This window comes from Coptis chinensis, chromosome 5 (assembly GCF_015680905.1).
Source record: "Coptis chinensis isolate HL-2020 chromosome 5, ASM1568090v1, whole genome shotgun sequence".
NCBI lineage: Eukaryota > Viridiplantae > Streptophyta > Magnoliopsida > Ranunculales > Ranunculaceae > Coptis > Coptis chinensis.
The window spans coordinates 69,764,272-69,789,458 of NC_141460.1; the positions used below are offsets into that span (position 1 = coordinate 69,764,272).

At 38.5% G+C, this 25,187-nt stretch overlaps 3 protein-coding genes across 3 annotated transcripts; all 3 read left to right on the forward strand.

Annotated features, from left to right (window-relative positions):
• The first annotated feature begins 240 nt into the window (after positions 1-240).
• On the forward strand, positions 241-864 carry LOC147498614 (uncharacterized). The gene has a single exon (XM_086563290.1). It carries the CDS (start codon positions 241-243, stop codon positions 862-864), a length of 624 nt encoding a protein of 207 aa, XP_086419416.1.
• Positions 865-2,295: 1,431 nt separating this feature from the next.
• On the forward strand, positions 2,296-2,931 carry LOC147498615 (uncharacterized). Its single transcript, XM_086563291.1, has one exon. The coding sequence runs from the start codon at positions 2,296-2,298 to the stop codon at positions 2,929-2,931; it is 636 nt and encodes a 211-aa protein (XP_086419417.1).
• Positions 2,932-13,271: 10,340 nt separating this feature from the next.
• LOC147498616 (uncharacterized) lies at positions 13,272-19,237 on the forward strand. The gene is made up of 3 exons (XM_086563292.1): positions 13,272-13,368; positions 16,247-17,292; positions 18,887-19,237. Exons 1-3 carry the CDS (start codon positions 13,272-13,274, stop codon positions 19,235-19,237), a joined length of 1,494 nt encoding a protein of 497 aa, XP_086419418.1.
• Positions 19,238-25,187: the final 5,950 nt, after the last annotated feature.

Genomic DNA, 25,187 nt, shown 5'->3' on the forward strand with positions numbered 1-25,187 from the left:
TCATCGGTAGAGAAAGGTGGGGATCACAGAAAGACAGAGACAGCAGACTGAGGTAACGAAAGGTACCGCGGACAGTCATCGCATTCGGAAAGGAGTATAGAGGTAGCGCGAAGAGAGCAAAGAGAAAGGAAGCCATACCGCGAACTAGAGCATACACCTTTAAACAGGCCATTGAGTGAGATATTGCCGTTGATTAAAAACATGCAAGGGTACGAGGGACCGCGGACCGTCCCTACCGAAATGCCGAACAAGCCGTATTGTGCTTACCACCAGGTACGCAATCATGAAACTAATGATTGTTATGCATTGAAATGGTTGGACCAGAGGTTGGTAGAGAAGGGAATGATGAGAGAATTTATACTGGAAGCCCCGAATGTGGAGCCGGTGCCAGCTCCAGGGAGAATATTGGGAACCATTAATGTTATTTTCAGTGGAGAAGTGCTGAGTCACAACGCCTACAGAGACAAGGTGAGGAGGACAGCAAGTATTCATCATGTCAATGAGTCTACCAGAGTACCGCGATTTAGTGCAGAGGCACTGGGCAGGGAAGACAAGATTACATTTTCTAGTGCGGATCTCCGAGCCGTCGATACCCTGCATGAAGATGCGTTGGTCATTACGGTGGCGATGGGCAATTATATGGTCAAAAGGGTACTGATTGATTGTGGCAGTGCTGTGGACTTGTTGTTTAGGGGAGCATTGGAGGAAATGAGGATTGATCCAGGACAACTAAGGCCGCCGCGGTCCAGTTTGTATGGATTTAATGGAAGCGTCACGGAGCCTATGGGAGAGCTTTTATTGCCAGTGATGACAGGGCCTGTGACTGTGTTTTCCAGATTTATGGTGGTCGATTCCAACTCTTAATACAATGCGATCTTAGGGATGCGGTGGATCCACGAGATGAAGGCGGTGCCTTCAATGTATTACCAAGTTATTCGATTCCCCACCCCAACGGAAATGTACGAAGTCCGCGGAGATCAGGTGGCATCGAAGAACAGTCATCAGGATACCGTTAAAAGGATGGTCTGCGGGCCAGGAGGCGAACCATTCCACCCAAGGAAAAGGTAAGCATAGTAATTACAGTGCGGGGCAGTGGAAGGGGGAGAGGAGGCCGCAGTAGGCCCGAAAACTTTAGATGAGGTTGAGATAGTGAATCTGGGAGAGGGCGAAGAAGAGAAGTTTACATCAGTAGGGTCTAACTTGACGGAGGAGTGGAAAAGTAAGCTGGTACAATGCTTGTCGGAGAATAGAGATGTGTTTGCGTGGGGAATAGAGGATATCACCGGGTTGGACCCTGATTTCACATGTCACCGACTGCATATGAGGGAGGGTGCAAAACCAGTAAGACAGAAGATGAGGGGTGTGAGACCTAAGTATGCGGAAGGAATCTGAGAGGAGGTTGCCAGGTTGAAAGGAGCGGGAATCATAAGAGAGGTGGAGTTCACGGACTGGTTGTCCAATATAGTCGCGGTCCCAAAGAAAAATGGCAAGGTGCGAATGTGTGTTGACTTTACGGACGTAAACTTGGAGTGCCCCAAGGACAGTTATCTTATGCCGCGAGTAGACGAGTTAGTGGATCGAACGGCAGGGTTCAGAATGTTCTCATTTATGGATGCGTCTATGGGATTAAACCAGGTTGCGATGTATGGACCTGATCAGGAAAAGACGTCATTCGTGGTGGAAGGGGGGACTTATTGCTATACGAGAATGCCGTTTGGGTTAAAAAATGTAGGAGCCACCTTCCAACGGTTGGGGGAGAAAATGTTTGAGAGTAAAATTCGAAAAGGAATTGAGATATACATAGACGATATGGTGGAGAAAAGCATATCAGAGTCAGAGCACTTTGAGGGGTTAAGGAAAACTTTTGGGATACTGTGGGCGCACAATTTGAAACTCAACCCAGAGAAGTGCACATTCAGAGTCACTACTGGGAAATTTTTGGGGTATATTGTGACACAGCGGGGAATCGAGGCAAACCTCGAGCAGATAAGGTCATTGGTGGAGATGCCATCGCCTCAGACAGTGAAGTAGGTGCAGCGGTTGGTAGGCCGAGTCGCGGCCCTGAACAGATTCATTTCAAAATCATCCGACAAGTGCAGGCCGCTGTACAGGTTGCTGAGGAATAGCACAGATTTTGCATGGACAACAGAGTGTGAAAGAGCCTTTCAAGAGCTAAAAAGGTATCTTGGCGAAGCACCTCTGTTATCGCGGCTCGAGATAGGAGAGATATTATATTTGTATCTGGGGGTCACGGAGTATGCTATCAGCTCGATCCTCATTCGCGTTGTGGATAAAATGGAAAAACCGGTGTACTTCCAGAGTAAGACTTTGTTAGACACGGAGACTAGATACAGCCGAGTGGAGAAGTATGCTCTTGCCTTGGTATTTTCGATCTTTAAATTGAAACCTTATTTCGAGGCTCATGCAGTGGTCGTGGTGACGAATTTGCCCCTCAAACAAGCTCTGAGAGCGGAGAAATCAGGTAGAATGCTGAAATGGGCCGTGATATTGAGTTCATATGAGATTCAGTATCAGATCAGAATGGCGGAGAAAGCCCAGGCAGTGGCAGAGTTTTTGGCTGAGTTCCATGTGGAAGATCCTACTTGGGGGGAAGAGATAGAGTTTGAGCCTGAGCGAGAAGAGGAATTGGATCGTTTGAATCCGTGGGACGAGAGGAATGGATGGAGAGTCTTCGCGGATGGATCGGCAACGAATGCAGGCAGCGGAATAGGTGTGGTGCTGGTCATACCGGATAACAATAGATTAGAACAAACAATGAAGTTGGGCTTCGCGGCTTCAAATAATGAGGCAGAATATGAGGCAGTGATTGCGGGCATGAGGATGGCTGAGAGTTTGGGCGTGAGGGAACTTACCGTTTACTCTGACTCAAATTTAGTGGTATATCAAGCAAATGACGGCAAGGTGCCCTAGAATGGCGAAGTTCACACAGATCCGATTTGTACACTTAAACCGTGGGAAAAACCGCCATGTAGATGCTCTGGCCTATGTGGCCACAACCATGCCAGGATTTGAGGAAAGGATAATCGAAGTGAGGAAATTGGAAAGACCGAGTACCGAGGAACCTTCGGAGATACTGAACACCACAGAAGAGGATGAAGGTTGGATGGAGCCTCTTAAGCAATTCTTGTCTGGAATTGAGGTGATTGACCTGAGAGAGAGACGAAGACTAGAACAGGCGTCCCAGAGGTATACGCTGTTGGGAGGAGAATTATACAGAAAGAATTTCAACGGGCCTTTACTGAAATGTCTGGGACCGAGGCTGGTGCAAGAGGTGCTCGGGGAGTTACATGGGGGAGATTATGGGAGTCATTCAACGGGCAGGACAACAACCCACCGTCTGTTAACGCAAGGATACTTTTGGCCTCACATGAAGAGAGACGCTGTGGAGTTTGCCAAAAAATGTGAGAAATGTCAGAGATTTTCTCAACTGATATTTGCCCCAACAGAGCTGCTACACAACGTGTCTAGTCCATGGCCATTCACGATGTGGGCCCTCGACATAGTAGGACCGCTACCCATGGCCAGTGGCAAGAAGAGATTCATGCTGGCCGCGACTGGCTATTTTACAAAATAGATTGAGGCCGTGCCGCTGCAGCAGGTGAAAGAGGTGCAAGTGATCAAATTCTTATGGGAAAACATAATATGTCGATTCGGGCTGCCCTACGCTATTATCGTGGACAATGGAATCCAGTTCACGGGCTCTAAAGTGAAAAAGTTTTTGCAAGCCTATCATGTAAAACAGGGATTCTCGGCCTCTTACAACCTCGAGGGCAATGGACAGACTGAGTCCTCCAACAAAACCAACAATCTCAAGAGGAAATTGGAGGATAAAAAAGGGGCCTGGGCCGATGAACTAAACCATGTGTTGTGGGCTTATCAAACTACACCACGGACAACCACCAAGGAGACTCCCTTTTCATTGGCGTACGGCGTAGAGGCCGTGATACCGTCAGAGATGGTGGCAGCTACCACTCAAACTCGAGCCGTCGAGAATGGGTCCAACTGGGGCATCCTATCCGGGGACATGAATTTGGCTGAGGAAAGAAGGGATACCATGCGCATAAGACTAGAAGAGTATCATCGCCGCCTCTAAAGGCAGTACAACAAGAGGGTGAGATTGAAGAGATTCAAGATAGGAGATCTGGTGCTCCGCAGAGTGACCCCCAGCACAAAGAAAGCGAGTAAGGGGAAATTGGGTCCAAAGTGGGAGGGACCCTATACTGTGGTGGATGTTGGAGGGACAAAAACATACAAGTTACAAACCCTGGAAGGAAAGATGGTAGAGAGACCTTGGAATGTAAGATTATTGAAAAAAATTCATGAGTGAATGTAATGGGAGAGGCTATCAGTTGCATGAGCTATTTGTACATATATAAAACCATAGCACTTTTGGGATGGACGTGGTTACATGGAATGTGGTTTCCCTTCAGAGTGAAAGCGATGGAGGGAATGAGCCCTCTCACGGACGAGAGGTCCGAGCTAAGCTGGGCAAAATGAGTTGCCCCATAATGAGTATGAGGTCCCAACCGAATTGGGGCAAAATGAGTAGCCCCGGGCGGCAGACATGAGATCCTAGGTGAGCGGCGGCGAGGGAGTTTCCGCCAGCCGCAAGCAAGGGGCCTCGGCTCAGGCTGGGGCAGTCAAGTCACTGAGCCAAAGGAGAAAAGGCAAAATGAGTTGCTTCCCGTAGGAGAAGTAAATGAGGGAACATGAGTTTCGCTACGAAAAGCGCATTATTGTGTAGTGAGCCCATAAAGAGATAAAGCATAGGCAAAAACATATTATATAAGGCAAATGACATAACCATTACAAGCAAAAGGAGGCAATAAGGCCTCATCAACCATCATGAGAGGGAATAAAGTGTAGCATAACCAGTGTGGCAAAAAACAACAGCAGTAGGAACAAATACAAGGCATAAAGAAACTATTCAAAGGACAAGAGACATTTAAACTTCTTCTTGAATCACTGCATCAGCGGCTTCCTCAATCACAGCATTTGCAGCCGCATCAATGGCCCCAGCTACCAACTCTGCTACCTCAAGAACGGTGACCGCGGTAGAGGGGGTAGGATCCATGGGTGCCACCGTGACCTCGGAACCAGGGGCAGAGACAGGGGCTTCGGGAAGGAGGCGACCTTCTTTGATAAGCCTATCATACTCCTCTTTGATATTCTTAGCCACTCTCTTGTCTGCCTGGGCCCTGAAGTGGTCCTAGAGTTCATCCATGTCAGATTCATGTTGTTTGAGGAGGGCTGCTATATCTCTCTTATGTTTCTGGGAAAGAGATGAGAGGGTTGCATTGTGCTGCAATAGGAGGGTTTCGCGCTGATTGTTCAGGTGGTCATTAACCTTATCCATATAGGCCTGGTGGGAGGCCTCAGCGGACTTGAGTTCGTCCTGGGCTCTGAGCTTATCCAATTTTGCGGCCTCACTGAATTGTCCAAGTCGGGCAACTTCTGTCTCCAGCTGTTCAACTTTGGACCTAGCGCCAAAGAGACCGCGGATCATGTACGAGATATCTAGACTCATCTGAAAGAGAGAACAAGGGTCAGGTAACCTAAAAAAAGAGGAGGAAAGTTATCTAGTGCGGGGAAAAGAATACCTTCTCCCATCCAGTATAGAACGAGGTCCTGTGGTGATCAAAGGAGCCCCCTTCTGTGTAAGCAAGGTCTTTGGGAAGGTGAGACTCATAGAACAGGGAGGAGGCCACTGTGGAGTTCTCCAAGGCCGAATCATTGGTATTAATGATGCGATTCTGGACCTTGAAAGTGGGGCAGAAAGCAGGGATAGAGTCAGCTACCCCTTTACCAGACTGGAGAGCTGGCTCCTTACCATGCTGTTGTTCTGGATGGGTGGGTGCAATAGGTGCTATAGTAGGTAGATTGGCGGGGAGCTCATCAGAACTAGAATGCCGCGGATGCTTTGAAGCCAGGCCAGGGGATGAGCGGGCAACAGTGGAGGGGGCAACCTCGGTGACAGCATCTTCATCCGAGTCGCTGTCGAATAGCTTCCGTTTGTTAGCACCCATGTCGGAAGGAGGGGAAGCCGCGGATAGAGAATGAGGGGACATGTACTGATCTTCCCAGGTGGTCAGAGATTGGTAAGAGGGGTGGGCCGCGGAAGGAGTGGGGGAGTTGAAGGAATGAGGTGGGGGCCGGCGTGTAGTGATTGTAGGGTGTTGGGATTTCTTGGGATGGTGTCTTTTCCTGAAGGGCGGTGAATTTCTAGGTTTCTGTTCCTTGAGTGGAGGGGGGAAAAAAAGGGGCAGTATACCCTCCAATGACCTTCAGTTGGGGGTCGGACAACAGCGGAGTGGCGGTGCTGGGATCAGTTCCAAGGACTGCGGATTGAGAGGGTCCAAGATCGCGGAGCTTCTGGAAAATGGTTGAGGAAATGTGGTCGTAGGGTCGCGATTTCGAGTCTGGACGCCAACTTGCAAGAAAGAGTCGCAAGATCAGATGAGGAACCAAGGTACATACACATCAAAGGATAAATAAAAGGGGGACTCACCACTGGGAAGGAAAGCCAGGTGATTAAGGCTGAGTTCAGGAGGGAGATCCGCGGATAGGAAGTTTCTTGAGATATACAACGGATAATGGTGCCACACTTTGTCCGAAAAGGTGACACGGAGGACAAAATATTGTTTTCTAGGGCAGACATAGAAGGAATGATAGCCCACACTGACATCCTTTGTGCTCTTTTTAATGTATAAGTGAGCAATCATGTCGCGAACTATTATCTTGGGAATCCCAGATCTGTTGTAATGGTTCGCGGCATACATGACCCTCCAGAAGTTGCCAATGCCTTGGCAAGGGGGGATGTTAAAGTGGTTGCACACCTTGACGTCTAGATGGGTGAGGGGAAAGTGAAGCCCAGCAATGATTTGCCCTACCGTGGCCACAAGACACCCCGATTTGTAAAGGACCAAATGGGGATAGAAAGTTAGGTTAGGCACGTGTGTGATGTCAACAGGAATACCGTAGGCCGCCTTAACCGCCTCTAGGTAAGGTCTACGGCTGCAAGGGGGAGGCGGCGGATGGGCAAGGGGTTGTCCGGAGGTGGAGGGGGCCTCGGTGGGATCAAAGGGAGGGGGAGAGGCAACGCTGCAAGAAGGGGAGTAGGAAGAGCCGTCGGATCTGGAGTTCGACATTTTGGGGAGGACTTCAAGAAAGAAGACAACAACCACAACAGGTGGGAAAGGGAGGAAAGAGAAAATTGCAAATTAAGGGGAAAATGCACAGTACAAAAGGAAAAGGGAAATATAGAGAGAGAAGAAGACCAACCTGGGGATTGAAGGAGAGTGGCTGACACAGGAGCTGAAGCACAAAGAGAACTGGAGGGATGACCACGTGCTTGATCGGAGAAACCAAAAGATGAGATGAGCAAGAGGGGTGAGAATGAATGTAGAGGAGAGTAAAATGAGAGAGAAGGAAGAATCGAGCGGGCTTTTATAAAAGGGAAGGGCAAAACCGTAATTTGAAAGGAGCTAAAATCGAGGAGACCCAAAAGGACCAGCCAGGGGATGACACGTATAGACACGAGAATTGAAAAGGCGCAGGCCGTAGGCACGTGGTGAGTGCCAGAATCCAGCGATACAAAGGAGGAGGAAGGCCACGACCGACATCTAGAATACGCCAAACTCTCGACCCCCCGATCGCAGGAGGATCGCGGAATCGAGAGGGGGCATTTGTGGTGGTAGGTTAAGAGCCCAAGGAGATCAGCGGGCGGATGCGTCTAGGTCAGCGTAAGATTCATTGCCGCGGTTCACAAGATCGAAGCAAGGACAGAGGGTCGCGGTACGAAAACCCTACACATGGAAAGATGGGGGCCGCGAGATGAAGGGACAGGTGTAAGGCTAGGATGGAGAGAGGGATTGATATAAAGGAAAAGAAGAGAGTGAGAAAGGAGGAGGAGAATGGACTAGTCTAAAGAGAGAGGATCTAAGAGGAAGAGGTGGCGGCCAAGGTTGAAGAGGGGGAATAGTGCTGTGAGAGGCGGTAGAGTTGGTGAAATAGTGAATAGTGTTTGTACCAGTGTTAGGGGTGAAACATTTGGGGTGCCGTCTGTGGGATATCTCGTACATGACCCGCGCCGTCTGTGGGGAGAATAGCATTTTCTAAAGAGAGAGGACCTAAGAGGAAGAGGTGGCGGCCAAGGTTGAAGAGGGGGAATAGTGCTGTGAGAGGCGGTAGAGTTGGTGAAATAGTGAATAGTGTTTGTACCAGTGTTAGGAGTGAAACAATGGCCACAATGTTCGTTTGGCCTGTAACAGAATTAGAGTTAGATCGTTGAAAAATTGTATCTTACTACTTAAAAGTAATGCACTAGCATATCTACCTTCACTATTTCAAAGTTGGATCATGTTTGAAGATTGAATTTTATTTTTAACTTCCAAGTAACAATATTTGAGTCAATAGCTTACAAGGAGTCTTCGTTAATAGTTTGTCTACAATATTGATTAAGAACTTTGTGTGGTTGACTATGTAGCACCCTAAAATTATTAAGTTATTAAATTGTATAACTACATAAGACACAGAATGCACGCAGAATTGATAAATAACTGAAGGTTACATGTTTAGCATAATGACTCTAGATATTGTTATAGGATGAATCTCTTTTTCAATCAAATGCATCATGACACATTAATAAATTATACTCTTTTTTATTAGTTGAATATGCTTTATTAGTTGGATATGCCTATTTTGCGTTAACAAGTGGGGAATTTGATTTAATGTCGTATTTAATGGTACTTTTGATGTCTTTTAACTGTGGGTTATTTTTGGCAAAGTTAGTATCCTACCATGTATTCTGGATAATCAGGCCAAGATTGTTTTTAACAAGAAACAACTAAAGTCGTAGACTTGGATGACAAATCTTTGATGTTTCTTTCCAATACAACTTCAGGTATTCAAGTATCTCTTATTCTATTGCACTTTTGTGTCCTACCTACTTTATATTTTGATACTATTTTTTCTATCCCCACAATTATCTACTACATTCTTAAAATGGTGGAGTGGGGTCCCGTTAAGACGAATATGTATGACAAATGCTTTAAACTGATGGGGGAGTTGTTCTGACGACAATATTTTCTCATCACATGATTTAATAAAGGCAGCATATTTCCCATTAGTTTCCCAAATTTGAATCCCGTGAGTGATAATAATGTATTTAACCCCACCATCACTAAACAACAAACCTACTTTACATTTTAAGTTTTTTTAAATATCCCCACCATTATTTTTTTGCCTCTTAAAATGCTTGACTTGGGGTCAATTTAGCGCAGCATACATCGCTAGAGTTTAATAGGAGAGGTGTCAAACTGCTTTATGAAGAGAAAATAATGGGATTGATGATATGCAATGTTTATTTGCCATCGTCAAACACTCTAGGTATCTGCTAATTTGTTTTTAACTTCTTTTTTTCCTTTATTGCCTCTTAAGTTCTATCAAATTCAATTCTGCAGTTTTTTTCCCTTTTTCCCTCCATTTTGATACAGCTTAAGGTCGATTTGAACTATCGAAGTTTCATTCAGCACTTCGAAATCTACTTAGAGAGGTAAACTAAAATGGAAAATTAGTTAGTTCAATCCCTTACCTTTGTTGTTTTGAAATATTTTTATTTAGTTTTTAAATCGCTACTGACTATTGTGTTAGAAAGGAAACTTTAGGTTCCTTTGACGGAATTAAGCAAACGTATTGTTGGTACGGGGTAATACAAAGGTTCTGTAAAAGGCGTTATGGTATATTGCAAAAAAAAAAAAAAATAGTTGGATATGATCATATACTGCATTAATTAGTTGAAATAAAATATTTAGTATGTTATAATGGACTATATAACATGTTATATGGCCACAGTGTTCGTCTGGCCTGAAACAGAATTAGAGTTAGATCGTTTAAAAAATGTATCTTGTTAGTTAAAAGTAATGCACTAGCATATCTACCTTCACTGTTTTGAAGCTTGGATCATGTTTGAAGATTGAATTTTATTTTTAACTTCCAAGTAACAATATTTGAGTCAATAGCTTACAAGGAGTCTTCGTTAATAGTTTGTCAACAATATTGATTAAGAACTTTGTGTGGTTGAGTGTGTAGCACACTAAAATTGTTAAGTTATTAAATTGTATAACTACATAAGACACAAAATGCATGCAGAATTGATGAATAACTGAAAGTTACATGTTTAGCATAATGACTCTGGATATTGTTATAGGATGAATCTCTTTATCAATCAAATGCATCATGACACATTAATAAATTATACTCTTTTTTTTAGTTGAATATGCTTTATTAGTTGGATATGCATATTTTACATTAACAAGTGGGGGATTTGATTTAATGTCGTATTTAATGGTACTTTTGATGTCTTTTAACTGTAGGTTATTTTTGGCAAAGTTAGTATCCTACCTTGTATTCTGGATAATCAGACCGAGATTGTTTTTAACAAGAAACGAACTAAAGTCGTAGACTTGGATGACAAATCTTTACTGTTTCTTTCCAATACAACTTCAGGTATTCAAGTATCTCTTATTCTATTGCAATTTTGCGTCCTACCTACTTTATATTTTGATACTATTTTTTATGTCCCCACAATTATCTACTACATTCTTAAAATGGTGGAGTGGGGTCCCGTTAAGACGAATAGGTATGACAAATGCTTTAAAGGGAGGGGGAGTTGTTCTGACGACAATATTTTCTCATCACATGATTTGATAAAGCCAGCATATTTCCCATTAGTTTACCAAATTTGAATCCCGTGTGATAATAATGTATTTAACCCCACCATCACTAAACAACAAACCTACTTTACATTTTAAGTGTTTTTAAATATCCCCACCATTATTTTTTTGCCTCTTAAAATGTTTGACTCGGGGTCAATTTAGCGCAGCATACATCGCTAAAGTTTAATAAGAGAGGTGTCAAACTGCTTTATGAAGAGAAAATAATGGGATTGATGATATACAATGTTTATTTGTCATCGTCAAACACTCCAGGTATCTACTAATTTGTTTTTAACTTTTTTTTCCCCTCTATTGCCACTTAAATTCTAATGAATTCAATTCTGCAGTTTTTTTTCCCTTTTCCCCTCCATTTTGATACAGCTTGAGGTCAATTTGAACTATCCAAGTTTCATTCAGCAACTTCGAAATCTACATAAAGAGGTAAACTAAAATGGAAAATTAGTTAGTTCAATCCCTTGCATTTGTTGTTTTGAAATATTTTTTATTTAGTTTTTAAATCGCTACTGACTATTGTGTTAGAAAGGAAACTTTAGGTTCCTTTGACGGAATTGAGCAAACGTATTGTTGGTACGGGGTAATACAAAGGTTCTGTAAAAGACGTTATGGTATATTGCAAAAAAAAAAAAAAAGTTGGATATGATCATATACTGCATTAATTAGTTGAAATAAAATATTTAGTATGTTATAATGGACTATATAACATGTTATATGGCCACAGTGTTTGTCTGGCTTGAAACAAAATTAGAGTTAGATCGTTGAAAAATTGTATCTTGCTACTTAAAAGTAATGCACTAGCATATCTACCTTCATTGTTTTGAAGCTTGGATCATGTTTGAAGATTGAATTTTATTTTTTACTTCCAAGTAACAATATTTGAGTCAATAGCTTACAAGGAGTCTTCGTTAATAGTTTGTCTACAATATTGATTAAGAACTTTGTGTGGTTGACTGTGTAGCACCCTAAAATTGTTAAGTTATTAAATTGTATAACTACATAAGACACAGAATGCACGCAGAATTAATGAATAATTGAAGGTTACATGTTTAGCATAATGACTCTAGATATATATTGTTATAGGATGAATCTCTTTTTCAATCAAATGCATCATGACACATTAATAAATTATACTCTTTTTTATTAGTTGAATATGCTTTATTAGTTGGATATGCCTATTTTACGTTAACAAGTGGGGAATTTGATTTAATGTCGTATTTAATGGTACTTTTGATGTCTTTTAACTGTGGGGTTATTTTTGGTAAAGTTAGTATTCTACCCTGTCTTCTGGATAATTAGACCGAGATTGTTTTTAACAAGAAACAACTAAAGTCGTAGACTTGGATGCCAAATCTTTGCTGTTTCTTTCCAATACAATTTCAGGTATTTAAGTATTTTTTATTCTATTGCAATTTTAAAAATTAGAAAATTAAATACAAGCCAAAGTTTGAATCAATCCACTTTCTATTTCCCATTTTTTAGCGTTAACATAATGAGATGCATGAGAGTAATTCGAATTTTGATCCCGCAAGTTATGATAATGCTTAGCAACAACAACAGCAAAATCGGCGAAGTAGAGAAAGATTGAGGCGAGCCAATATGGATTCAACACAGGTAGCCTAGAGGAGAGAATGTTTGCAAAGAAATTATTACCAACGAATCCGACGACAAAGAAATGAAGCAATAACTGCTCAAAGAGACCGCATGCGTATAGCATGGCAAACTCTTCAATTGATTCCCACTGATGAATCATTACACTCCAACTATTTGATGCCTCAGAGGATTACTCAAGTACCACACCAAGCTAGAAATATTTCAAACCAATTAGTTTGGGAAGGTCGTGCTACGCAACGTAGGTGTTTAACTTATATAAGGCATTATGCTCGCAACTTGGTAAACGAAGATTTAGAATTTATTGAAGCAACATTAACTGCGTCAGATAGTGCAAGCAATGATTATAATGAATCATTACCCTCCAACAATTGCATTCCTCAGAGGCTAACTCAAGTGCCACATCAACCTAGAAATATTTCAAGCCAGTTACTTTGTGAGGATTGTGCTACGCAACGAAGACGGTTGACTCATATATGACAATATGCTCGAAACTTGGGAAACGAAGATTCCAGATTTATCGATGCAATGTCAACTACATTAGCAAGTGCAAGCAATGACGGTAATGCTAAACCCCATTCTGCTAACTACTCTGCTGAGATTTCAACTCAATTATGTCTTGATAAAACATTGATTCCATGGATAGCATAATACTAACAAAATAAAATTGAACTTTGTTAAGTTCTAAGAATCCATGTTGATGAAATTCCTGACGAATATGATATCAATACCATTATTTCAAATTGGAATATCATTGATAACAGTAGTGACAGTGAAGGCGAGCCTTTCGGAGGTTATACATCTAAACTTATACTTGCATTGCTAATTAACAAATTTTTTTTCCTTTGCTTATTGCGTGCAACTTTTATTTAATTTATAGACACAGATGCTGACCACAAAGATGTCAACATGGGTGTGACTGATTCATTAAGAAGTACTGATATTGTAGCTGATGGAATTGGAGGAAACAACGAATATTTAAGAGAAGATGTTGTTTCTGTGCAAGGTTAGATTGACTGCTTAAATTAAGAATATCTATCTAAGGCATTTAACGGCATTTAGTAACTAGGTTTATGTAATACGTATATTAACTATCCAAAGTATGTTGCCTTAGGTAGCGTTAAGAATAGTCGACAAACAGGCTTTGTGACTAGAAGAAGGCGTAATCATAATTACGCTTGAGGCTATGATGACTCTTCAAATGTAGAAACACATCATTTGCCACCGCCTCGGAATTGTTCTAAGTGTCAAGCAAAATTATTCGATTAGTTTACCACCCGATTTATGTTGCTAGACGATTAGTTTACCTCCTATGGTAGCACCTACTAATTTAATTAATTTATATACATCTCAATCAACAGTTGGTGTTGATTTTAGAAAAAACATACATGCGTACAACCATGTTTTTTTCTTCACTTCTATGGGGGTGGACATTGATGATGAGTGATAGGGTTATATACTAAAAACATTACTTTTGTATTAACTCTAATTATTTATATTTTTGAATGAGAATCATATGGGCAAATGTTATACATATTATATATGTTATTAGTTATATGCATGCGTCTAATACTTTATGTTGTAGATGATATGGTGTGTGGTGACACATAGAAGATCATATCATCAGTATCTTATAAAGTATAAGTAAATGTTCATAACTTAGATAGATTTGGACAAACCATTGGTACGGTTGTAGTATAATCTGGTATTAGTCTATCTTGACTACATGATTACACTAGTACACTTTGTGTGTATTGAACAAGACCAAGTGAGGTCGTTTATCTTTATACTGACTATATAATAGAACAAACACCTCTGTTATTATGGATGCTTGTCCTCTTAATCCGGATATAATAACGGGCACTTACGTGCATTGTACATTGCTTTAAATCATCAATGAGTGAGATTCATTTGTGAATCAACAAATTCGATGGATTGGGTAATGACATTGTATATAAGGTGTGCTGTTGATTATAGAAGGAATCTGTGACCCGCAAGAAGTCGGGTTGATGATGTCTCCTTGAGGAGCTCATAAGGATTGTCATGTAAACCCTGCAGGTGGATTTAATCCGACATGACAATGAGGTTGAGTGGTACTACTCAAGGACATAAGAAGTTGATTAATGTAGTTGTCAGTAACTTGACTTAATCAAAGGGCATTCGATATCTTAAACACAGGGAGATCAACGAGCATATAATATGGAGCCCATAAACTTAATTTTGGGATTAGGGCGGTAGTGCAACAATGGCCTTTAGTGGAATAAGCCATTTGTTGACGGACTTGGGTCGTGTGTTCTGGGTGAACATGGGAAGCCCAAGCCCGTCAGGAGACCTAACCCTAATTTCTCCTCATGGTCCCTGTTGTAGCCTATATAAAGAAACCCCTCTTTCTCTGGCCAAAATACTCAGGTTTTGCTCAAGAAAAGTGAGTTCCTAAATTCGGTTCTAAACTAAGAGAGTGAGAGGCCAGGATTGAGAAAGAAGGGGCTGGAGGATCGTTACCCACACAACGTCCATTCTAAGAATAGGAATATAACAGAAGATCAAGAGGTTGCTGATTCATAGAGCTTGGATTATCAGAGAAATCACATCTGATCTAAAGGTATGATTCCTAACCAAATCATGAGAACCCTTTATTCTGTTGCGCATTGGTTTTTGCAGTTTGTAAATCATTCGATGCAACCATAACGATTCCTACAATGAGCTCGCTGATGGTAGGGAAGGAATTTACACATATAAAGCTCAGGGTGCTATTTATCATTGTATTGGTGGCCTATTACCAAGTCCAGGCCACAAGCCTAGATTTCTACAAATGTATATATATGACACAGATCATGAACTTGATTATCGGATGGCTAAAAATGGAGTACTAGACCGACGGGTATTGGCTATCATCCATAACGTTTTAAAGGAGAATCCATATGTCCAAATCTTTCATCAGGTGTTGCAACGATTAACAGTGTCGAATGTTCAGTTGGTTATTAAAGATAACCTAACAGGAGGTCATCAATATAGTATTCCTACGTATTCTCAAGTAGCTGCAATTTTAGTTGGTGGTGAAAATCCAAGTAACCTTAATGAACGAGACATCATAGCTCAAAGAATTTCTAGCAAATTTGAAAATGTTCCAGACATGGCAGGCTATTATGATCTACTTCAGTACCCTCTTCTACTCCCTCATGGCAGTCCAGGCCATGGAATTTACATAAGTTTCGTTCTAATAAAGCACGACTTACATGTCAACAATTTTATTATTACTTGCTACAAGTAAGCCTCTAACTTCCATTTTCTAATATTTTGTTATATATATATATATATATATTTAAAATATCAACTTTAAGATTGAGGTGGATACGTGATCACCAACAAGAAATAAGGGCTGAACTTTATCAAGGATTGCAAGACTCTTTAAGTTCGGGGGAACTTCATTCAAGTATGCATTGAGTTTAAAAACTTATTAAAATTTAGTCAAATGGAAAACCTTATATTCATTTTTTATTTAAATTGAAGGCAATGTGGGACGCAAAACAATTTTGCCTGCAACTTTTGTGGGATGTCCACGTAACATGCATCGTCGATATCATGATGCTATGGCATTAGTTCAAAAGTATGGGAGACCAGATTTGTTTATCACAATGATGTGCAATCCATCGTGGTCAGAGATCATAGATGAGTTATTAGAAGGCCAAGTTCCAAATGATAGACCAGATTTGATAGTAAGGATTTTTGTGCCAAGCTCGAAGAGTTGAAAAATGATCTATTCACTAAAGAAATCATTGGAAAAGTGGTAGCACATGTTCATGTAGTAGAATTCCAAAAAAGAGGGTTGCCTCAAGCACACATCCTTCTAATTCTTGATGATGCCGACAAGTTAACAACTGCAGATGCTTACAACAAGATTGTCAGAGCAGAAATTCCAGATACGAATATTGAACCGGAACTATATGAGATTGTTGTTAAACACATGATTCATGGTCCTTGTGGTAATGTTAATCCTAAATGTGTCTGTATGAGAGATCAAAAGTGTACAAAAAATTTCCCAAAACAATTCATCCCGGTAACTAATCAAGGAAGCGATTCTTATGCTACATATATGAGACGGGACAACAACACTTTTGCTATTGTTAAGAATCATTGTCGGCGTTACCGTGTCGATAATCATTGGGTTATTCCTTATAATCCATGGTTATTGAAAAAGTACAATTGCCATATCAATGTCGAAATATGCTTGAGTATTAAAAGTGTCAAGTATTTGTACAAGTATATTTACAAGGGTTCAGACCGAGTGGCAATGGAAGTGACGTCAACAAATAAAGATGAACAAGATGAAATAAAGCAGTTTGTAGATGGTCGTTGGATTTGCCCGCAAGAAGCCCTTTGGAGAATCTTTGAATTTCCACTCAGTCAAATATACCCGTCAGTATATTATTTGCAAGTCCACATGAAAAATATGCATGAGATAACCTATCAAGGCAACCGGCTCATTGAGGATGTTTTGGCTGATGATAGGAACTCTCGCACAATATTAACAGAATTTTTCCATATGAATAGCATTGATGTTGTTGCTAAACAATATCTTTATCATGAAATCCCTGAGCATTATGTGTGGGATAAGTCGACTAAGCATTGGCAACCAAGAACTGGACAAAATCGGATCATTGGAAGATTATTTGCAGTTTCTCCTCTGGAAGGTGAGAGATTTTACTTGAGGGTGTTGCTAAGCCATGTTAGAGGCCAACCATCATATGAACATCTGCAAACTGTTGGATCTAATATATACCCTACATTCAAAGAAGCTACTGAGGAATTGGGGTTGCTAGAAAGGGACAGTGACGTTCGCCAATGTCTGCTTAAAGCATCAAGAATGCAGATGCCATCTTTTCTACGAAAATTATTTGTTACAATTTTGGTCTATTGTAATCCTATCGGAGTATGTGATTTATGGAATGAATTTAATAGCTGTATGGCCGAAGATTACGCCTCAGCGAGTTTGAACACAACATATGTGACAGATCGTTTAATAAGCTGATAAGTATGTAAATGTTACCTATTTACGCCCAATTTTATATTAGTTACTCCATTTATTTTATTTGTTTGATTAAATTAATTAGTGCATTTTCAGTGATTTTGCAGGAAATCGAAATAATATATGAAAGTGTGGTAAAAAGGCAAATATTCATTAAATACAAGTGTTGCCACTGTTGAGGAAGAATTACACTGGTGGGTGTATATTTACTAGAGTATATATGAGTGGCCTTTGAGGTTTATATTGGTTCAGTGGCATGAATACAATCCTGATGACCATGATTTTCTAGCATGGAATATTGGTCGGGCCTTTGGTTGGGCCTTGTTAAGCTTGTGAATAAAGACGAGGAAATAAAAGAAAATGGAATTTGGGCCCAAGATAAGTTGGCCCAAGAACTAAAGATCAATCAATAGAAGCCCATGTTTTCATTCCAATAGAGACCAAACAGGAACCAAGAAGAGAAAGGAGACCAACTGTTTTCTAATTTGGAAAGAATCTAAATTTCGCACGCACCTTTGGAGCTGGAATTCGGAAACTTCTAAATTGGAATAAGACTCTTTTGGTTGATGCCCTAAACTGAAGGATATATAAACAAGGGGGACCATGATATAGCAACGGAGGACGTAGAGCTCGAGTGATTGGAACAAACGAAGTGGACAAAGACAGATTCGCTACAGTTCAATATCGGTTTTGTTAATGGCTTTATTTTCTTCTATTTTTGCCGCTCTATTTTCCATGTGTAGCTAAACTATTTCTAGGGTGTAGATGAAACCTTAGATCGATGTGGATGTTTGATATTTGATATTTGGTATTCCTGAATTGTTATTAATGATTACATTCTTCTTTGAACTCGTGATTAATATATCTATTATTTCTTTCACTGTTTCTGTGATGCATTTTCGGTAGTTTGAATAGGTGATTATTAATCAAGCTTGGTATAACTGTTAGTATTAAATCGTTTGATTGTTTGTGCTGTAAGAAGACAAATAATGCTTTGGGTTTAATCTTTAGCTGAGTAAGAAGATAATTTTACGAAGAAAGTACAAAAAGAATTGTAACGATAATATCATCGAGAAAGCAATCGATTATCATCAATAATGCTACTCAGAAATATATAACTGGAATATCAAAGGTTAAGTCGATAGTGTCTATGGAGATTTAAGGTGGACTCGACAGTCCTAGAATTCTCTCCACTTAGCAAAACCCAATTAGTTAGTTTATTTCTTTCTTAGACTGTAGTTAAATGAAGTAGTTTTAGTTAATAGTTAATTCCAAAATTCATAAACAAATATTGTTTGAATTAGGATAAATAATAAGTTAGTACTCGGTTGTTCCTAAATAGCAATCCCTGTGGGATCGACCTCGTTCTTGCACACCAATTACAATAGACCTCGTGCGCTTGCAAGTTTTAATATTATTAAAGTAGGGTTTAATTCGTCTATTTATTTAGGCCGGTTAATTTCCTATCATAAGCGAACTTAAGTTGTTGTTGGAACAGTATGGACAGACAATTTTAGATTACGATTTGCCCCAGATGAAAGCTCAACAAGTTGGCCAAGATGATATATCAAGTTTGGTCAAAGAGGAGCTTTCTATTCCCGTTACTTCAGAAGATCTTTCTTTTATAAGTAAGCTTAACCATGAACAAAAAATTGCTTTTGACGAGATTATTAGTTCTGTTCAGGAGAGGAATGGTGGTGTATACTTTGTTGATGGGCCTGGTGGGACAGGTAAAACATACTTATATAAGTCCATTTTAGCAAAACTCCATACCAACGGACAGATTGCTATTGCAACAGCTACATCGAGAATTGCTGCTATCATGATGCCTGGAGGTCGTACAACCTAGATTCAAGATTCCAATTCTAATTACATCCACTTCCACTTGCAAAATAAGCAAAGATGGCAATTTAGGTAGTTTGTTAAGGCAAGAGAGCATACTGATATGGGATGAGGCTACGATGGCACATTGTTATGTGTTTGAAGCACTTGAGAAAACTTTAAGGGACATCACAGGCAGTGAATTACCTTTTGGAGGGAAAGTTTTTGTTATGGGTGGAGATTTTTGTCAGGTGCTACCTGTTATTCCTAGTGGTACAAGGGAACAAACTATTGATGCATATATTACATGCTCACCACTTTGGGATAAAGTTCATGTCACTTTTGTAGAGTTACTGATGGCCATTGGCGATGGGATTCAACCAATTATTTATGAGAAGACATCATTGAATTGCCAAAAGATATTGTCATTCCGTGGGAGAATGAGCATTCACGTCTGAAGCTTATAAATGAGATCTTTCCAGGATTAGATAGAAATGCTGGTAACAAAGACTACATGATTATGAGGGCAATAGTAACTCCTAAGAATGATACTATTCATTTATTGATTGATGAAATAATTGATCGCTTTCCAGGTGAAGAAGTCACATATTACTATTTTGATTCAATTCAAAATGAGTCTCGTGGTCTATACCAACAAGAATACTTGAATTCAATCTATCCTAGTGGTATACCTCCTCACAAATTGAAGCTAAAGTTGGGTGCTCCCGTTATACTGACGAGAAATTTAAATCCTAAAAATGGCCTATGTAATGGAACAAGACTAATAGGTAGAGGATTTGACACGCATGTAATTGTGCAGAAATTGTCACTGGAAATTCCGTAGGTGATCGAGTTTTCCTGCCACGCATTCCACTGTGCCCCTCTCAGGATGCAAGGTTGCCATTCGAAATGACTAGGAAACAATTTCCTATCAAGTTAAGTTTTGCTCTTACAATAAACAAATCACAAGGTCAAACCATTCTAAATGTTGGGGTCTATCTGTTCGATCATGTTTTTTCCCATGACCAACTCTATGTTGCTTTATCCAGAGGAGTATCACAAACTACAACGAAAGTTTTAGTAAGAAAGGGGACAATAAAGGGTATTTCTGGAACTTACACTAGAAATGTTGTCTACAATGACATTCTAGATTCTTGCAATGTTTAGTTACAAGTGGTAGGTTTTGCTATTGTCTGGCTAAATATTACTTTGAGCACATATATATTATTTTCTATCTTGCTTAATTTATACGGCGACCGAGTCTCTTTCTTATACAATATAAAACCTAAAAAAAAACATCCATTTCAAAAATCGCTTCAATTTTTCATGTGTACGTTGGGCAGACTTTAACCCAACAAACAAGGTTAACGATGTCTACTGATTTTAGTGTACAATTTAACCATTTTTTTTCTTCTGGTATTGATATGATTCAAATCGTTTTTATTTAACTCAACACTTTAATCCTTGCAGTCTATTTTGGAGGTGATTACAGATAAGTTAAGAGGCTTTTCAGAACTTATCAACAATTGAAGATGGGCTTGAACGATGCTTTGTATGATGCATATGATGTGCTTGAGGGCTGAGCAGCTTAGCGTAATTAACCAACTACAATCTAAAAAAAGATTATAAACAACTTAATCTCATAAGGTATGTGGCTATATATATATATATATAAGTTTATTATTTATCCCAAAATTTGTGTTATTTTATAATATTGACGTATGGTAGATACAATGTTAGTTGCTTCTGACTTTTTTTTTTTTTTTTTTTTTTTTTTATATGCCTTAATCGATAAGTTACCAATTTTGTTTTTTTTCGAGTGGTTGATAAATGGACTTTTTTTTTTCAATTGATATTTTCTATATTATGGATTCCATTTGGTGAATAATCAAAACCAATTTTTTTGAATGTGTTGTTTTTTTCCCACCAATAAATGAACCTCATCATATGCTAAGTCATGCCTAAACTACTAATTTTTTTTGTTTCTTTTTTGTTAAAATTTTTCATCCTTTTGAGATTAAAAAAAATAAATTCAAATTTGAAATTATGAGATAGGAATGACCATTTATGTAGTTTTCTTTAACTTAATCAAGTGGAAGAGTCAACTTTTAAAGCTGTAGGGGTGATTGTGAGGAATTTATAGAAGTCTCTATAAAAAAATATTGAAAAAAAAAAAAAAAAAAAAAAAAACATGTGTATTCTCAAAACATGATTTATCATAACCAAACTTTTAAATAGGGTTTTCAGCACAATATAACTATTCATATATCAATGTTGAGAAAAGTAAATAGTATATAGTGTTATAATCAGAAGAAGCAATCAAACATGAATATGATAGCGCATGTCTTGTACACACACAAAGTGTAATGCTATTACAGGATAGTTAGTATGCATTTAGTTAGCCGTAAGCATAGTTGGTTATTTTGATGAAATGTTTGGAATGTCGCCGAATATTTCGGTTTTTGACAAATTCGTAATTCCAGATGTTGTGTCGGAAAAATCTAATTTCAAAATGTTATTGTAATATAACGGAATAAGCACCGTAATTTTGATTTTTAAATTTCGCAGAATTACGAAGATTTCGAAATCTTAGACTATGGTTGTAAGTAAGAGTTTGGAACAAAAAATGGATCAGATGGAGCCATAATATATATAATTGATATTTTTTTTATAATATTTAGATAAATATATTTTATTGATGGGAAGCTCATGTACAAAGGTTGTTATACTTGGTTACAACAGAAAGTTATTTAAAAATAAACATATGTACATAAATATTATTACAACACTCCGATCCACATGACTTGACCAGAGTAAAATCCTCAGCATTTATTAGATGACCCAGCATCGGATGGAGGTAGCCGTAGTAGTATCTCGTTTTCCATTTTTCAGTAGACATATAAGGAATTAAAGATAGAGATATAACACAATTGACTCTTCATTCATGGATGACTCCTACAATGTAGGTCAAAAACAATCAACGTTGCTATATTTTCTCGGTAGCAAATAAAGGAAATGAATATTTAAATAATAACACACAAAAGTGTGTGTTGTCCATTTACCTAGAATTATTTTATTTTATTTTATTATTTTTTTTAAATGGTTGTATCTCAGTGTTATTTTTGTTGGCTGAACCATCTTTTAGAAACCATTTCACCAGTTGCGAGTTGATTTCCCTATGTTTGTTAAAAATGTATAATTGTTAATGTAGTTAAATAAATTTTTTTCGGGGGAAAAAAAGTAAAAATAAAAAAATAAAAGCATAACTTTACTTTCTCAACCACTTGACTATCTAAGTCAGTTTCTTCAGGGTAAACTTTGTCAATGGTAAATGATTCAAAAGTTTCCTTGGCACTGAAGCTGTTGATTTGCACTTGAAAGATGTAAGATCTTCCTTCAATTTTTTGAAACTCTATTGAAACTGTATCGGGACCATTCGCTTGTTTTTTGGATATAAGAAATGTTTCAACTTATATACAAAGGATGTATTAATAAATTTTGAATTAGCTTGCCTTTTGGATTAGGTCCAGCTCTTCGACCGACTTCATAAGCAAGTGTTCAGCATGCTTGTTGAAAGTGACAAAAGTGGTGATATCGAAGAAATCATTCACACACATTCGAAGCTTATACCTACTTTGAAATTAGAATGTATTGAAGGATGTAGTTGAATACATAAAGGAAAGACAGGTAAAATACGTAAGTTTTATTTTACAAACTGTTTCTCTGTGTCCACCTTACACTTGGAACAGCGTTTATCGGATTCAATTTGTGGGATAGTTATCTTACAACGTCTGCAACAATTGTAGAACCAATTAACACTATATACCTTGTCTAATATGGCAAAGCAAGTATAGCTTGATTCGTTTTGTGATTCATCTCTTCCAAGTTCCTTTAATTTAGTTATGGTCACTCTTCTATCTCTAAGTAGTTCTTCTTCATAAAGATTTTCAGTGGGACCTTCCACCTCGAAGGAAATGTATGTACCTCGGATGGTAGTATGCACAAAAAAAAAAGTATGGATCATAATGGGAATAGGAAAAAAAAATGCAAATGAATTGTAGTTTCCTAAATACGCAAACCAATTTAGGAAAAGGAAATTGAACCCAATGTAACACATTCATTTATAGTGCTAATGAATATAGTTTATGTTAATTATTTTTTGGTAAAAAAATAATTTTATATAAATATATATATATAATTCACCTGCGCTTGTATTAAGCAACAACATCAATTTCCAGGTTGATATAGATTTTTGTCCCGCTAAGAGATGAAAGTGTAATTTTGTCTACAACAGAAACTGTATTAAAAACCTTTTTTATTGGATGAAATTTCAAATGTGATATAAATTTGACATTAATTAATATTCGTTACTAGCATAAATTGTAAACAATATAAATGTATATGTACCTTGATAATCTTTTGCATTCAGCGAAGTTGCTATAATGATCACATTATGCTTTGTCATAATGTCCTCTGGAGTTGATTTGCCCAGATCACCCCACAAAGCAATTGTTATTTCGGTGCCGCTAAAGGTTGGGTAGACTTAATTAAGTTACAACAATATGTTTGTTTTGTTAACTAAAGATATAAATGTTTCACTCACTTCTTATCAATGTCTCTGACTTCAAATGAATCACAAATGGATGCACCACCAGACGATAGGTTGTTGCTAACATCACATCAAATCTTTGAATGAGGTAGATTTTGTCTTCTTCTATCACATTTCCTTTTGCAAAAATGTCAAATTCTTTAAAAAATTTCAATACCAATTTTGCATGTATGTGAGTTCCCTATTCATAAAGAATAAAAAAAAAGTTATTTTTTTTAAACAATCTTAAAACTAATGTGACCAATTACCTGAACATCTAATAGCAAAAAGTCTCTGCTTAAGACATTGTTGTTATTCCAGTTAATTGACTCCCACATTCTTGTTACACGAACCTTAACTTTCCACTTATCTGTACTTGTACGGAGGTTAGCAAGGAATTGACATGCTTGTGCTGCCATTTGGCGGAATTAGTTTTCTGAAGTGGAATGGACATTTTTTTTTTCTTTTTTCTTTTTTAAAAATGAATCACTTTAATGAACTCATAACTTTAAAGAGAGAGTGGAGAGATTATATAAGTTTTTGCATCAACAAAGTAAGGTAATCTAGTCTATATGCCAACGCAGGACAACTTAGCTAATAATAAATTTTAATTAGACAAAGTACATTTTTTTTTGACAATGAATTTGTTGTCAATATACGTCAAGATTTAGATATGTACTGCAGATATGTAAATTTAAGTCCCGCCCGTGATAACAATGTGCGGCTCAGAGCTGTTCGATCCCACCCTAACTATGCAACCTACTAATTTTTTATTTTTAACTTTTGTTTTCTCCCCTACAATATTATTATTGTCTCTTAGCATGATTGAGTGGGGTTGTGTTCCATGAACTGTGGATGATAAATCTGATTAACAATAATTTTGTTTGACACAGAAAACAATAATTTAATGTGTCATGGACACTGATGGCTCTTTACATTGTTTCAACTATTTAATAACTTTATTGTGTCCGAACTCAAGATTTAGATATGTACTACAGATATGTAAATTTAAGTCCCGCCCGTGACAACAATGTGCGGCTCAGAGCTGTTCGATCCCACTCTTACTATGCAACCTACTAATTTTATATTTTAAACTTTTTTTTGCTCCCCTACAATGTTATTATTGCCTTTTAGCATGATTGAGTAGGGTTGTGATCTATCAACTGTGGATGATAAATTTGATTAACAATAATTTCGTTTGACACGGAAAACAATAATTTAAAGTGTCACGAACATAGATGTCTCTTTACATTATGTACACTATTTGACAACTTTATTGCTGCCGACGTCAAGATTCAGATATGTACTACAGATATGTAAATTTAAGTCTCGCCCGTGATAACAATGTGCGCTTCAAAGCTGTTTGATCCCACCCTCACTACGCAACCAA

Bases quoted from the DNA above. Each gene is read 5' to 3' on its own strand.
- LOC147498615 (XM_086563291.1), top strand. From the start codon at position 2,296: ATGGAAAAACCGGTGTACTTCCAGAGTAAGACTTTGTTAGACACGGAG.
- LOC147498616 (XM_086563292.1), top strand. From the start codon at position 13,272: ATGGGTGTGACTGATTCATTAAGAAGTACTGATATTGTAGCTGATGGA. The intron at 13,369-16,246 runs GTTAGATTGACT...TAACAACTGCAG, and splicing joins AGATGTTGTTTCTGTGCAAG to ATGCTTACAACAAGATTGTC. The intron at 17,293-18,886 runs GTATGTGATTTA...TTGTTGGAACAG, and splicing joins TCTATTGTAATCCTATCGGA to TATGGACAGACAATTTTAGA.
- LOC147498614 (XM_086563290.1), top strand. From the start codon at position 241: ATGCCGAACAAGCCGTATTGTGCTTACCACCAGGTACGCAATCATGAA.